General features: G+C 47.1%; 1 protein-coding gene across 1 annotated transcript; it reads left to right on the forward strand.

Annotated features, from left to right (window-relative positions):
• Nucleotides 1-277: 277 nt before the first annotated feature.
• On the forward strand, nucleotides 278-5,838 carry LOC123156809 (uncharacterized). Its single transcript, XM_044574994.1, has 11 exons — nucleotides 278-545; nucleotides 623-694; nucleotides 1,599-1,694; nucleotides 1,782-1,857; nucleotides 1,947-2,033; nucleotides 2,138-2,214; nucleotides 4,344-4,436; nucleotides 4,617-4,754; nucleotides 4,924-5,029; nucleotides 5,163-5,371; nucleotides 5,459-5,838. The coding sequence occupies exons 1-11, from the start codon at nucleotides 330-332 to the stop codon at nucleotides 5,525-5,527; spliced, it is 1,239 nt and encodes a 412-aa protein (XP_044430929.1). The 5' UTR covers nucleotides 278-329; the 3' UTR covers nucleotides 5,528-5,838.
• Nucleotides 5,839-14,310: the final 8,472 nt, after the last annotated feature.

Genomic DNA, 14,310 nt, shown 5'->3' on the forward strand with positions numbered 1-14,310 from the left:
TTTGGGGCAAATGACGCCAAATGGGCGTGGGGGGTTTTGGTTTCTCCCACCGACAGACGGGCCAGGGGAGGACAAGCGCGCGCGTCCCGCCCGTCCGCGCGCTGTCCATTTCACCCCAAAATCGACGCAAACTTGGGCCGGTGATGGATCGAAAGCGGACACAAAGCGGACAAAAGTCCGTTTACGCCCGCGCGCTGGGCCGTTTTTTTTGTCTCTTTTATCTCAAACGAACGGGGCGGACATGTAGGGTCGCGCGGTGGAGTTGGCCTAACAGGTCGGAACGTGCGCGTCGTGTCCTGCCTCTCCTCGACCAATCGACTCTCTTGTCTATGCAGCTTGCTTCCCCTATCTATTTTCTAGAGGGAGGGGGAGAGAGGGACAACCAAGATCCAAATCTTGGCCTGGCATTCAAAAGAAGATCCAAATCTTGGCCAGCGACTCGACCGGATCTCCAGCCGACGCCGGCGACCATGGCTCGCCATCACCTCCTTCTCTTCCTCCCTCTCCTCGCGCTTGCCTTCTCCTTTGTCGTCGCCGCCCCTGAGGTACCCAACTCTTGCTCTCTTAGCAAATCCTTTATCTGTCGCCCCCTTACGATGGCTCCATCCGTATGCTGCCACAGAGACAGGGAGATGCTGCCGCCTTCATCGATGGCGCATCGCACCGCTACCTGAGGGATCAGCAAGAGGACCAGGTTCAGTCCCCAGTTATCCTCTCTCTTTCTCTGCGGACCAACCTGTTGCTGCGTGCCACCAAGTTCAAACGACTCTTCCAGCTAATCCATACCGGATTATAGTTTCTAGTTCGTAGCTTACACATGTAACAAATACCAGACGACCATTGAAAAAACAAATACTAGCTGTTACAACGCGATATGATGCATTTACATCGGGGCTTAAAGAGAGCCAATAAAGCCAGTAATAGATCGTCAACTACCCAGCCATTTATGTCATCCCATCTACTCGTTCTCAAACAAGAAAGTTAAGCACCTACTCTCCATGGGTGCTTAGAGTATGGTTAATACTTAATAGTATAGCAAACAACCGGCTATATGAAATTATCATGTCAGCTATAGCCAACCTAATAGATAACACGTATAGTAGCTAGTTACTAAGTACTTACTACTTTATTAATATATGGCCCACCCTACACTTCCGCAATGTTTTTGAGGCCTTGCTGCAGCTGGCTGTTAATCTACAGCCCGCTTCCCTTCTCTCCCCTCTTCTCTCGCGTCCATCTAACTCAACAAAAATACAATACTTTAATCCTTAAAGCCTACTGACTGTATCTTATTAGGCTTGCTCTTAGATGCATAACAACATTTAGTCAGAGGTACCTAAAATTAGCACCTTACTAAACCTGCATGGCAAGAAGCAGTTTTTTGCTTTGTTTGCTACAAGCACCTGCGTCCATACATGCCCTAATAGCACTTTACCCTTGCTTTTACCTAACTGTGCCCCCCCCCCCCCCCCCTTGCCGCTTCAAGAGCGAAGGCAGTGGTGGTTACCATGACAAATCAACCTTAGTTTTCGTTTTTATTTCATTCCTCCCCCACGGGGCAGTATGATCTCATGATATGCCTTGTCATGCTACAACAGGCCACGTCCATGTCACTTGATGAAGTTTCTGCAGCTGTTTCTGTCTTGCTTGGTTTTGCACCACCTGCTATGCTTCCTGCACCTTCTTCTGCAAAGGTTATTTAACTTTTGTGGTTCAGCTAGCCTTTGTGTGCATCGTGCTACTATCTAAGCTATGCAACCTTTGTCTATCTTGATTTTCAGTTCAACAAGCTGCTACTCCCAAACCCATTTGACAGGCCTCGTTCTGTTTTCTTGATGCAACTTGATGGATCCCATGGTATGTTAATTTGCTGGGAATGATTTTATCATAATTATTCATGCATTTTGATGTAGCCACTAATGTTATCTCTCTTGATCGTATATCAGACTATGTTGATTGCTTCATATCTGATGCCGGCAGTATTTACAAAACCAAGATTGATGGTGCAAAAAGTGCTGCTATAGAGCTTACAGGTCTGACTAATTCCTGAGCATGTCCCTGCTTTTGGAACTTGGATGCCCCTACTTCTGTATCTGCCTTGTTGACACATAAGTATCATTGATCATGTACCTTGCAGATAAGGATGAATTGATTGTCATTCGTTCGGATGAATCTTCTGGATTAGATGTTCTTGATAACGAACTCGCCAACTTGGTAAGTACTAGCTAGTTGCCCATGCATTGCAACGGGGGCATACATATTCTAGTGGTTCAATACCAATCATGTTCGACATAAATCCTACACCTATCATATTCTAGCTTTTGCTAAGATTTGATTTGATTTGAGTATGGGTATGGGAAGGAAAGTTTTGATTCAGTTGAGGTTTGAGGTTTTGGTAAGATTTGATTTGGTTTGGGTATGGGTAGGGGAAGGCAAGGAAACTTTTGATTTAGTTGAGGTTTTGGTAAGATTTGATTGAGTTAATGTAGGAGATGGAGGAGAGGAGATCGAGGGTAGGGGGAGTTGGACGTACATACGCACAATCCCCAACTCCCCTTTAATAGTACAGATGTACTACTTCGTTAGGAGGAAACTAGTACTCCCTCCTTCCTGATATGTTAGGCGTATTAGGAACTGCATGCAATTCCATAATGTAAGGCGCACAGTTGCGGCGTTGCTAACGATAGCTAGTTTTCAGGAAATAAGAAAAAAAATACGTCGACGACCCTCTCTTGCGGTTAGTTCCCACAAGCACCCACTCGTCTCCCTCTCCTTCAAATTTTTTTCCCCATGAATGACCCACCTCACTTGTCTCTCCCGCGCAATTTTCTCCTGCGTGAAGAACGCCCAACACACCATTTCTCCTTCCGATCTTTCCCACCTCGCACAGACATCAATCCATGGCCAGGCCCCTCAACGGCGGCGGTGTTGGCGACGAGGCTCCCGCCGGCAAAGGAGTTGCTGCCCATCTTGCCGCCGACGATGGCATTGCTGTGCAGCTTGCCACCGGCGAGGCTGGTCTCGTGCGCGGCCGTCCCAGTACGATGGGAACAGGCAACCATGACGCGGCCGGCTGGAAGCTAGCCCGACCAGCTGGACGACATGGAGGTTGGACGTCGACGGGGAAGACAATTCTGCACCTGAATTACATGCATCATTTAAACACACTGTAAAACAACAATCAAAAAGTGATGTATGCTTGAAAGAAACGTGGCTGCACTCAAGCCTCAAATGAAAAGAATAGGTTTCGTACACTTATTCGGACCTGCGCCACCTCCTTCGCCGTTGCCATGTTCTCCGGCGCCCTGCTCGACGTTGCCATTCTCGCCGGTACCATGACCGCCGGTGTCATGCTCACCTTCGCCATACTCTCCATTGCCATGCGCGTTGTTCCCCTGATCTGAGTTGCCGTGCTCGTCGCTGCCATGAACAGTGTGGCCATCGTGAATGATGTGCTGCTCGGCGTTGCTCTGTCCAGGCTGAAAGTTATGCCAATTTCCCAGCCAGCCTCCGGCGACCATGCCCAGCATCGACATGGCCGGGGACATAACGTCCAGCAACACCACGTCCGACGAGGCGACGGTCAGCATGCACACCAACATGGCCCCGACCGTCAAGGCCTAGTGTGCGTCCGATGCCGCCGATTCGGACATGCAGGCTTGACGTGTGTCCACCTCCAATGTGCGCCTCTCCGCTAGCATGATTTTCACAGTGGTTTCTGTGAGCATCGTCAGAATCTTCTCCCTCGCCAACGTCTGTTGATGCAGATATCGTTGAAAAATTAGAGATTGACAGTACTCCAGACATTCAGATCGATAACTAGGCAGAAACAAATCCATGTGAGGAAACTAACCTTCGTAGGTGTCAGCCCATAGCAGATCATTGTTGAGATCAATGACAGGACCAGTGTAATTGCCATTGTCATTCCATCTAGGTGGCAGATTCAGGTCAATTTCCACCATTTTTACGAAAGCATACAGCAGAGGGAGAAGAAGCACGGGGAAGAAGCAGGGGGAAGAAAGAGAAGTTAGTGGGGAGCACTGTAAGTCACGATCGATGGTTGAGGGGCTTTCCAAATTTGAAGTTTTGACGGCTGGCGCGGGAAAGAATTGGCGGGGCGAGTTGGAGGCAATCTGAGTTTGGGATTGGATCGGTCAATCAAGACTAGGTCAAAGGAGATCATGTGTGTGCCTGCCTCTCTTTTTTTCCAGTCGGGATGCCTCCCTTGTACGACGGCCCCTGTAACAAACGATGCGCTAATTTTCGTGCAAATTCCTAATACGCCTAACATATTGGGGAGGGAGTACAATCTAGAAACTAAAAGTAGAACAATTTTTGTGCAGGCAACCTGGTTGGCGGGATCCTATCAGAAAGCTGATAGCAAATTAAACATTCCCTTGAAGAGTGGAAACAGTCTTACTTTGTTCCTCACTAAGGTTAGCATCGCTTCATCATCCATTTGCATACTAACATGAATTTGGTTTCAAAAGAACATAACTCGTCTCTGATGATGCATTGTTTTTCTGTTAAAATTGGATAAGCTCACTTCCTAGTTTGTGCAAAATTGACCACTAAATTGTAGGCATTTATTTAACTGCATTTGCATATCTACACAGGAAGCAGACGTTGAATTTGCATCCAGCTTGATCTCCCTTCTTAAAACCATCAAAAGGGGTATTCAGGTTCACGAAGATTTCTCAGGAGGCATCGTGAGCCATGCAGAGTTATTAGTATGCCACTTCACGGGCATTAAGGTAATTATAAACATAAATCTTTAGCTGCAATTTGAATATTCTTATTAACTGTGCACAGCAAAATATTCAAGAGACCCTGTCACTCTTCCTTGCCCAGATAACCTTGATATAAGCACATGACTCCCCTATGTTAGTGATATAAAGTTACTAATTTGACCGGTTTATTTAGGCTCTGGAAGATGAATATGGTCCCGCAGAAATTGTTAAGCAGGGAGCTGAAGTAGTTCAGACAGCTCTCACAAAAGCATTTGATCAATTGCAGGGAGCATATAATGGTAAATTACTTTGTGCGGTTGATTGTTGACTTGAAACATGACCTTTGCAATCAGTACACTTGTTATATTTGCAGAGCACTATTGACAGTTGATTTTTTTTTTCTGTTTCGATATTTATGATGTGTTAATATAGGAAAAATTGTTGGACTGGTAATATCCGCTAAGGAGGCTTCAACATCCTTGGCATCCATCATCGATGCACCGTCTTCATTGCATATCTCAAGACGGCTTGCAGAAGCATCTAAAACTAATGCTACAGCTTCTATAGCTGCTATATATCTTGTTAGATTGAGTCTTGCATGGATTACAGGGATCATCCTTCTCGTCTCAACTCTCATTGGGGTGAGCATGCTTTCTTGTAGTCTTGTCTATTACTGATCAACTTTGGCGAAATGCAATCTATGACAACACTATGTGCTGATTGTGCAGATTTGCTTGCTCATGAACATGCCGCTTACGAGGGACACACTCCTATATTCAAATGTCAAGATTGATTAGTTTGTGCTACATATGAATTTTCACACGATGACATGAAGGTTTTCAACAGTCATGCTTGGTTTTTCCTTTGGACCCTGGGGTTTACAGTAGGAACGTGAGTGTGGGCTTGCTGTTCATCCAGTTTAGCATAAAAATACTGTTGCTTTGTCCATTTAGAATCGTACTGCCACTGCCTGTTTGGGCTTCTCATGTTTTTCCGTAAATAAATAACAATAATCGAGTGGGGTGTATTTTGTTAATATCGGTCATGATTGTATTGTTGCAAAAAGCATTATCTGAATAAATTCGCCACTCGAATATTCATTGGGATAGATTTTGTCTTCATATATGACGTTAAATGATTTATTGAGTTGAAATTTCATATAAATTGATTAATCAGATGTACTGCGAGAATAGGGAGCATACTGCATCTTTTGGTCAAAATCCGCATCATAATATTTGTTCTGATCGATGAATCATGGGCGATATTCTAGCCTGGGTGTGGCGCTATTGGTCTAATGAAGTTGCCGACTCTAGCTAAGCATGCTATATCTTTGAATTCTAGCATTTGGCTGTATAATACTCCCTCCGTCCCACAATAGTGTCAAAAACGTTCTTATATTGTGGGATAGTGTCAAAAACGGTTTTATATTGTGGGACGGAGGGAGTAGTTTTCTAGGGAAATGTGCGCCCCTTTTTTTTATCCTATATCCGGAACACTTCTAAAATTAGTGAAGACTGCATATATGGCTGTGCGTTGCAACGAGAGACTGCAAGGCACGCGAATCATAGGATCCTATTCTGATAGCATGTCAAAGCATATCAGGTAGCATTGTGGGCCCTTTTTTTATACCGTTAAATCGCTCCTTTTTTTCTTCCTCCTCCATCCATTATCTCTACCTCTATTTAAGCTCGCCGATATATGTGCTTCACGACAGAGCAAATGCAGGTTGCTATGAATCAGGGGTGGCCAGGACAATAACAGTGGACCGATTGATAGTGTAGGGTAATTCAAGACGTGTAGGGTAATTCAAGACGGTAGTTTGGAACATGAAACATGATCCGAAGTCAATTGTTCTGGGTGAATAACACAAACTTTAGATTATTAATGCATACTAAAATTTAATAGCAGAACATGAAGAAATAACATTATTCAGTGTTCAGGTCTCCATACCCGTCCTTCGCGATCAATGTTCCGCAGCAACAACTGGAGTGATGGTGTTTCTCCATTGAAGACTATTGCATTGCGGTGTTTTCTCAATTCCCATAAGCCTAGAGTAATGATCGTTTTTAAGTCCCTGGTGGAAATATGCATCACCACACATGTGGAGCACCATTCCACCAATGTATCCTCGGGCTCTGGTGCCTGTGACAGGTCTCCAATTGCACTCCACATCCATAGCCACAAAGTTCTTACAAAGACGCAGGTAAGTAGTAAATGATCTATCGTTTTGAACTGTTGGTTGCAGAAGGGGCACATTGTTTGATGAGGTAGTCCGCGTCTAGCTTGACAATCCGAAGTCTAGCAGCGATTCCGCATGGCCAACCATGTGAAGAAGCAGCATTGTAGAGGTGCCTTTTGTGTCCACACAAAATCCGCATACGGTGGCACTTCCCGTCCCATAAACCGTGCCACCTACGCTGATCGGATGGAATAGGACCCATTGGCCTCCCAGGCCCAGCAGATGGCATCATCCCCCTCAGCATGCAGTTCCACCTCTGCCACTCTATCCCAAAGTTGCATGTATTCGTCGATGTTGTCAAGCCCAAGGTTAGGGCCAACATTCGTGGCCCAAGTATTATCCAGAAGAGCTTGCCGTAAAGTGCATGAATTCTTTACCCGAGGAGCCACAACATCATATATGCGTGGCGCGATATCCTGAACTCTGTTGCCATGGAGTCATCAATCCTCCCAAAATAAAATCATATCCCCATTACCAACGATTGCATGCGTTGCCGCCTGGAAGATCTCTTTTTCGCTTGAGAAGTAACGTTGGTCTCAAATTCCACCCACGTTCGTTGCCTATCTGTACGTCTCACAGCCATAACCATCTTTACCTGTAGTTCGGTGTTCAACCATCTCAAGTTGGGGATGCCAAGGCCCCTAGCCCAGTGAGGGGTACATACCTGCTCCCAGGCCACTGAGCAGTTCCCGCCATGCGCCTCTCGTTTGGCGCACCATAAGAAGCCACAACAAATCTTCTCCAATGCTCGAATTGTCTTCAGAGGTAGTTCCAAAGCCATGAGGGCGTATATCGGGATAGTGCAGACAACTGACTGAACTAGGAGCAGCCTATCGCTCTTAGGTAACGAGACCCCTCTCTAGGTGGGCAGTTTGTTCGCCAGTTGATCGACAAGATAGTGAAACTGGTGGGCCATCAGTTTCCTGATGCTCAGCGGCAGGCCAAGATACTTGCACGGAAAGGAGCCAATCATGCAACCAATCATCTCATGAATCATCACTTTCCGATCTTCCGAGCATTGGATTGGCATAGCGGCGCTTTTTTTGGAAGTTCATGCGCAAACCTTAGGCCATCCCGATGCCCTAAAGGATCTTCGCACAACACTAAAGCTCCACCTCTCTCAGCTTTAAGAAGATCATCACGTCATCTGCATAGATCAATAGGCACTTGTGCATGCCTCGCAGCGCGAGCGGTTCCAGCAAACCCAAAGTCGCCGCTCTCACAAACATCCAGTGCAACACTTCCATGGTGAGGAGAAAAAACATTGGTAAAATAGGGTCACCCTGCCACAACCCTTTCCTTGGCAAAATCGATGTTCCGGGTAATGCCGTTGATCAGGACCCGGGTAGAGGAGGCATGTAACACCCCCATGTATTAAGCTACAGTAATCCCCCATGATTATGCTAAGTCACTTTGCTTAACAGTGCTTGATCACTTCTGTTCAAATCTCATTTCAAATTCTACCTCTGAATTCAATTCAAATATAAAGTGAGAACTTAAATTCACAAACATGTTGGGAAAATAGTTCACCATTTAGCAAATATTCCAAAACAAATAATGGTTGAGGAAAACAACATCACTTGTTACTTACATGGGCTCTAGCAATTAAACAATGCCAAAACAACATTTTAAATGTTTTTCTAAATTATGAAAAATCCACACTATTTCAAATGCCTCCCAAACTTTTTGTGGCAACACCTAATATTGCAATAGTAATTATGGGCCAAGTTCCATATTTTATAAAAATCATTTGCTATTAGAACTAAAATATAAAACATAAATAAATAAAGAAAATAGAAAGAAAGGGGCACAGGCCACTGTGCACTGGGCCTAGTGCACAGTGCACAGTGCCTGGCCTAGCCCACCCCTCAGTCGCGTCCTAACTCTTGCTACAGGAGGGCGACCGAGGGGAGGGCGCGCGCGCCTGTCTGTCCCCGTCGGACCACCTCGTCGTCCCCGCCGTGGAGGGGATAAGGCCTCCACCCACGGCCCCCCTCGGACGCCTCCCCTTCCACTTTCCCCACTCCCCTTGCTCTCCCCTCGCCTTCTTCGCCCGCGCCCGAGCGGGCTCGTCGATGCGCCGCTGCCACCGTCGCGGCCACCGGCGTCTACCCATCACCGCGACCTGTCCTGGAGCTCCGCACGCCTCCTCCATGTCGGCTATGGCAAGCCACTCGAGCCGGGCGCGTGTACATCGACCGGATCGAGTCGATCCTTTTCTTTGGTCACCGCCGCTCCGCCGCCTCGATCCACCTCGTTCGGCGCTACTAAACCCCCAACGGCCGCCGTGTGCCTCACCGTGAGCATCCGCCTCTTCCCCTCCCTTTGGCTTCCCGCGTTCTTGCTCTAGCTAGCTACTTCTCCATCGCGCCATCGCCGCGTCTCGGTCGCCGCCATGGCCGATGCTTACAACGGTCCCCATGTCCCTCCTTGTTGCCTGATTGTGTCGCCGTGCTCCTAGAATGCCAGGTAGGCACGTGCGCGCATCAAGTCGTCTCAGGCGAGCTCCTATGCTTGAGCTCGAGCACGACCAGGTCTGTCCGCCGCGGCTCGCTATTGCAGCTCCAGCTCTGGGGTTCCTCATGATGCTCCAGTGCCACCGCTAGCCTCGCCGCAGTTCCAGTAACCCCTTAGGCATCTCCGCGTCACTGGCCGTCGCCTGTGCTCGAAATCCGCCGGCCACTCGAGCTGCCCAGGTGCGCTGTGCGTGCTCTGGAGCACTATGGCACTGTTCAAGTGTCGCCATCATTGTCGCATGGGGCCCAGCCGTCAGAAATTATGTTAGTGGCTAATCACACTTAATTAAGTTAGCCCCAACACTAATAGTCTTTGACGAGTGAGTACGGGTTTAAAATAATCCGTCGGTTAATAACGAGTCATTGACACGCGGGCCCTGCCGGACTCGCTGACTAGTCAAAGGTTAACCAGTCAATTGCTGCATCAGCAATTGACTGGCCCCACCTGTCAGCCACTAGTGCACCTTTGGGTGCACTACACCGTGTGCACCCAGCCCTTTTCTGCCTAGTGTATTTCAAATTAAATAAGTCCAGTGATTTTCAGAAAATCTTTTAAAACTTTGAAAATTAATAGAAAATAATCTATAACTCGGATGAAAATAATTTATTTATGAAAGTTTCTCAGAAAAATATGAGGAATCAGAATATGCTATCCACATACCTGTCACATGCCGCCAATACAACAAACATGGAACCTCCCCCTCCGATTCATTTGTCGGATACCTGCCTAAAGTTAGGGAAACATCCACAGATATTTTCCCGCTCCGTGTGTAACGTGTAGCACTGCACTAGGTCACCCCTATCACAACTTATTGCCATGTCATGCATCATGACACATTTTATTTCTTTATATTTGTTGTTTCTTCCCCCTCTTCTCTCCGGTAGACCCCGAGACCGATGCTGCTCCCGAGTTCGACTGCACTCCTGACGACCAACCCTTTTCAGCAGAGCGTCCAGGCAAGAAACCCCCCCTTGATCATTCTATATTGCCATTCTTTATCTCTCATGCTTGCGTTAGATTTTGCATAGCCTGCTTTTGCAACCTGCTATTGTTACTTTACCTGTTATCCTATATGCTTAGTATAGGTTTGTTAGTGATCCATCAGTGACCCCTCATCCTTGTCCTTGTTGCTTTGCTTTGTTATCGATGACTCGATCAATGTGGTTGACGTGCAGAGACCGAACACATCACCCGCACCCCCTTAGTTGTATGACTCTGCAGAGCTACTATCGAGTGTCGAGGGTGATACCTCATATCACACTCCTAATGATATATTTGTAGTGTAGCTAATCAGTCGTGGATTACAAAGGGTGATTCCTCGTTCACCACTCCTGATGATGACTTTGTCGTGCAACACCTGAATTGTGAACCCTTCGAGGGTGATTCCTCCAAGGTCACCTTGACGGTTACATCGAGTGGGAATCCATCGAGGGTGATTCCTCTAATTTCCCCTTGATGTTATGGACACACGGATACCTTGAATTTACTTCAGTCCATTGTTGAAGTCGGGTCGACCCCGAGGGGTACCCACGAGATTTACTAAAGTCGGGTTGACCGTGAGGGTACTTGCGAGATAATTATGAGGCACGGCCGGGCAGGCAGACCGCCCTAGAGAGGGATGGGCCTAAACCTTGCCGTAAGTCATCGAGACGGGGCGACAGGATCACTGATCATCTCCGTGCACTACCAAGACACTAACGGGTTTGGATATGTGATCTGAGTAGGCCTCTGGCCTTTTCGTACTAACCACCACGCGGGAATATGTACGGGCACTCGTACGATTCTTCTGAAAGCTCTCAGACGTTAGCAGTTGAGCGGCACGCGCCCGGGTGGTCTGCATAAGCACCCGCTTTGTATAAAGAGGTAGCCAGGACTGATCCGGACCATCCTTGCAACATGCAAGATTGCAAAGGACGATTGGCCCATGACCCCTTCGCATTTTTAGACCAGCGTGCTGGCCTCTCTGTTGAGCCTAGGTAGGACTACGGTGTGTCGATCAGGCGAGGCTGGGCATGACCCGGAATAGTGTGCCCAGCCAAAGTTAATCGAGCGTGTTGGGTAAGTTGGTGCACCCCTGCAGGGAAGTATATCTATTCGAATAGCCGTGTCCACTAACGAACGTTTGGAGTTGTATCCCGATCTATTACAACTAGAACTAGATACTGGAGACACTAAATGGATATGATGGCTCCAGGATCGCTTTCTCACAGGGAGTCGAGGAAGGATCTCTGGGCGTTGCTACTACATACTTATTACTTATGTTATGCTAATCTGCACTCTTCTAATACTGCAAGACGCTGCAAGATGCTAGTCTTCGATAAGCCAGGCCTTCCCTTCTATTCTGGCAATTCTGTAGTATAGTCCAAAGATATAGCCCCATTCCATTGATACCGATGCATACTTAGTATAGATCTGATGTAAGTCTTGCGAGTACTTTGGATAAGTACTCACGATTGCTTTGCTACCCCTTTTCCCCTTTACCCGATTGTTGCGATCAGATGATGGAGCCTAGGAGCCAGTTGATCCCATTGACGACTACTACTACCCCGACGGAGCCTACTACTACGTGGAGACCCCCGATGACCAGGCATAGTTAGGAGGCCCCAGGCAGTAAGCCTTCGCCTTTTTGATTAGATGACGTTGTTTTGCTCAACCTTCTTCAGGCAGACTTGTTTAATTATGTCTGCACTCAGATGTTGTTGCTTCCCTGACTTATGTATTCGAGCCTTCGTGGCCCTGGCTTGTAATATAAAGCTTTATGTTTGAGTTTGTGTCTGGAGTTGTGTTGTGATATCTTCCTGTGAGTCTCCGATCTTGATCATGTGCATTTGCGTGTATGACTAGTGCACGATTGCGTCAAGGGCGTCACAAGTTGGTATCAGAGTCGACTGCCTGTAGGGAGCCTCTTTCCAACTCCTTGGCCGAAGTTGAGTCTAGTCTTAAAAATCTATTTTACTAAAATTGTTGTGTGGCTTATGGGCCCACATCAAATGGGTGGTATTAGTATCTTTTATTCCTCGTCTTTACTTTGGGATTCGGATCTCTCTTCTATTCGGGTTAAAGATTTTGCTAACTCTAACATTAAGATCTCGTGATCACATCCACCCAAAGAGCTGGTTTATCCGCAACTATTTATTTGAATGTACAATGAATGATGCACACACTATCATTTGACATCTTTGAACTCTTTTTGTTTCAGATGTGTCCAGCAATGCAGATTGTATGCCACACTATGGCTGTTGGTGTGACTGTGGGTTCCCGGCTATTCTGGTCGACCTCTTGACTAGGATGGGATATCGCTGGTACTCCCAGTACACTATTTACAAGGACTACCGCAAGTTCAACCAGGAGTAGTACCGTGATCTAGTTCGTATCTTTGATTGGAAGGATATCTCCATCACTGAGTTGCACACCTTTCAAGGTGTTGCGGTGACTGTTGAGATGGCAGTCCATGATGCCGCCTTTGTTGCTATCACCCATCTCTGTGGAGAGCACCCTGCTTGGAGGAGACTGGGTTAAGATACATCCCGTATGTCCCAGCTGGGGATGAGAGTGGATACTACACTGCTATCTACACCCCTTACATGAGCCTTCGCTATGACCCGCAGGTCATGGTTCAATACATTGAGGCTCTCGATCTCACTGTCCAAGCTCTTATTGCCGAGCTGTACGCCACTTGTACTCGTCTCTACAACGCTCTGACACAGTTGCTGCTAGCAGCCAGCGCAAGGATACAACCAGAGTACATCCTTTACCCGCGCAGGACAGAGCTGCCACCAGGTCTTGAGTGGTCTGCTATTGGAGGTAGTACTCCTTCGCGTGGAACTCTTCTTCCAATCCGGGACCAGGTTCTGGACCAGAGTGTTCAGGGAGCACAGGCTCCTCATATCGAGGGTAATCTGCTTCATTGTCACCTGTAGCCGCCTGGCTTTAGAGGTTTTCCTCGATGTTGATGTAGCATATCGCTATGTCCCATTGTTGTATCTCTCCACCGCATGCCCGTGTGCGGCCTAGTTGGTCTAGACTACTTCCCTTTCTGAAATTGTACTACTGGCTTGTAATTGACCTTATGTATGGATCTGTATGTCGTGCTTAACTACTATGATGTATCTATCACACTTCTTTCTTTGTGCATGTTGCCTCATGAATGATTCCTTGTCTCTATAGTTACAACATGCTAAACTATCCCTGTTACATTTTAGCAGGATGGTTAGACTAGGTGGTTGTCGGTGTCAAAACGGCGGATCTCAGGTAGGGGGTCCCGAACTGTGCGTCTAAGGCTAATGGTAATAGCAAGTGGGGGACACAATGTTTACCCAGGTTCGGGCCCTCTCTATGGAGGTAATACCCTATTTCCTGCTTGATTGATCTTGATGAATATGAGTATTACAAGAGTTGATCTATCACGAGATCATAATGGCTAAACCCTAGAAGTCTAGCCTATGAGGTTATGATAGTTGTGGCTAAACCCTAGAAGTCTAAACCCTCTGGTTTATATAGACACCAGGGGGGACTAGGTTTGTACAAAGTCGGTTACAGAGAAAGGAATCTACATATCCGAATCGCCAAGCTTGCCTTCCATGCAAAGGAGAGTCCCATCCGGACACGGGACGGAGTCTTCTGTCTTGTATCTTCATAGCCCAACAGTCTGGCCAAAGTATATAGTCCGGCTGTCCGAGGACCCCTTAGTCCAGGACTCCTTCCAACACATGTTCGGACTCCAGCCATGTCCGGACTAGTTGTTGATTCGAGCTTCCTTAGTCCAGGCTGGAGTCCTGGACTCATCATCATTGAAGCCTGGACTAAGGGGACCTAAGTTCCAAC

Source organism: Triticum aestivum, chromosome 7B (assembly GCF_018294505.1).
Source record: "Triticum aestivum cultivar Chinese Spring chromosome 7B, IWGSC CS RefSeq v2.1, whole genome shotgun sequence".
Taxonomy (NCBI): domain Eukaryota; kingdom Viridiplantae; phylum Streptophyta; class Magnoliopsida; order Poales; family Poaceae; genus Triticum; species Triticum aestivum.